Source organism: Mus pahari, chromosome 9 (assembly GCF_900095145.1).
Source record: "Mus pahari chromosome 9, PAHARI_EIJ_v1.1, whole genome shotgun sequence".
In the NCBI taxonomy this organism is placed as follows: domain Eukaryota; kingdom Metazoa; phylum Chordata; class Mammalia; order Rodentia; family Muridae; genus Mus; species Mus pahari.
Window position 1 is genome coordinate 45,067,162 of NC_034598.1, and position 1,848 is coordinate 45,069,009.

Below are 1,848 nucleotides of genomic sequence, written 5' to 3' on the forward strand. Positions count from 1 at the left end.
CCATCCATCCATCCACCCACCCATCCACCCATCCACCCATCCACTCACCACCCAATCCAGTCCCTCAGCCCCGTCTGTCCACCCACTGCTCGTATCTATACAACAACATTCCATTTTCTCAACAATAACCAGAGTACTGACAACTAGCCCATCTGACAGCACCCAGGGCCCTCGTGGCACCAACTTCAGGGTTCTCCCTCAGTCCCCCAATCCAGATGCCCAGTGTGCTGTACCAGCGTAGATGACCAGGCCATAGCAGGTGTCCGTGTTGCGGATCTTGCAGCCACGCAGGAGGAGGTTCCCGATGTCCAACGGGTACTTCCTGCTGTTCCACTCCAGACTCCCCACGAAATGATGCATCCGGCTGTTGGGTTCCTCGCAAGTCACTGTACCTGTGAGGACCCAGTAGGCAGCAGCCATATTACAGCCTTGACACCAGTCTTGGGCCTGCATTTCCCTGCCACGTTCCTATGACCACAACTCAGGCCATCCTACTGGGCCCAGCAGGGTCTCTCAGCTTCCTGCCTGGCCTCAGGGTTTCCCATGACTGTCCTTGTAATCCAATCACCGTCCCTCCCTGGCCTCTCTCTTGTGGTTGGATCTTGGATGGAAGTTGCTGGGATGTTCTTGCCTCCAATGACATCAGTGTCTGTGAGCCCCCACTCCGGGGACATTCCTATGACCTTCACTCGCCTGCAGAGAGAGAGTCTGCAGGTGGCAGGAAGGCAGTTCTGCTCAGTGCAACTCAGTAGCCAGTGTTGGTTGAGATTCCTCCAGTCTGCTGCCTAGCAGTCTATTTTAGGAGTGTTTAAGCTCGCCACAGTGTGGTGAAAACTGATTCTCACATACATTAAGCTCCTCAAGGAACACGACCATAAAGAAGACCTCTATACATGGAGGAAAACATCACAATAAGGATCTGGTGTGTTTTCTGGACACAGAGGACCAAGGTCAGCAGCTGGTGAGCGTGTCTGTTCCCAGCCTTCTGAGCAGCTTCCCCTGGCCTTCTCCGTGCCTCCGATACCCCACCACGCACTGACCCCACGGCCTGGCCGAGTGCCTGGCACATAGCGCATGCTCACTTAACGCATCAGGCGGGAAGGAGGAAGCGCCGGAGCAGAATGTGTGTGAGGGCCACAGAGGCCAGCCCTGGCCTTCCAGCAGCAATCTGGCCCGTGGGTCTCCTCCTCAGAAGGACCGTGGTGTCTTTCACTGGAAGGCTGGGAAGCCAAAAAGGCAGGACCCCAAGAGATTGTCCATGTTAAAAATCCTGGGGTGTCTGGGTTCCAGGAAATGTGCTGAACTCAGAGTCCCCACCTGTTCTCTATGCCTGACCCTCCCCACCATGGGTCACATGTGACCACTAGGCCCTGAGCTCTCAGGACAGCAGAGGATCACAGCTGGCTGCTTTCCACCAGAGTCGACCGTCCTCAGATTTCTCTTTTCTATATTTTGTTGAATTTTTTTTTTTTTTTTGATTTTTTGAGACAGGGTTTCACCATGTAGCCATGACTGCCCTGGACTCACTCTGTAATTCAGACTAGCCTGGAACTCACAGAGATCTGTCTGCCTTTGTTTTCTGGGTGCTGGCCTAAAGATGGGTCCAGCTATTTTGATTTTTAAAAAGTTTTAAAATTTTAGTTACACGTCTTGTACATATGCACTCATATATGTATGCCGGGGCCTGTGGAGCCTGTTACACGTCTTGTACATATGCACTCATGTATGTATGCCGGGGCCTGTGGAGCCTGTTACACGTCTTGTACATATGCACTCATGTATGTATGCCGGGGCCTGTGGAGCCTGTACACGTCTTGTACATATGCACTCATGTATGTATGCCGGGGC

At 52.9% G+C, this 1,848-nt stretch overlaps 1 protein-coding gene across 1 annotated transcript in view; it reads right to left on the minus strand.

Annotated features, from left to right (window-relative positions):
- The window catches only part of Atp8b3 (ATPase phospholipid transporting 8B3), a 23,435-nt gene that overhangs the window by 14,182 nt on the left and 7,405 nt on the right, over positions 1-1,848 (minus strand). The window contains exon 10 of the mRNA XM_021205399.2: positions 234-392. Coding sequence (XP_021061058.1) covers positions 234-392 — 159 coding nt within the window. The remainder of the gene's footprint in view (positions 1-233; positions 393-1,848) is intronic.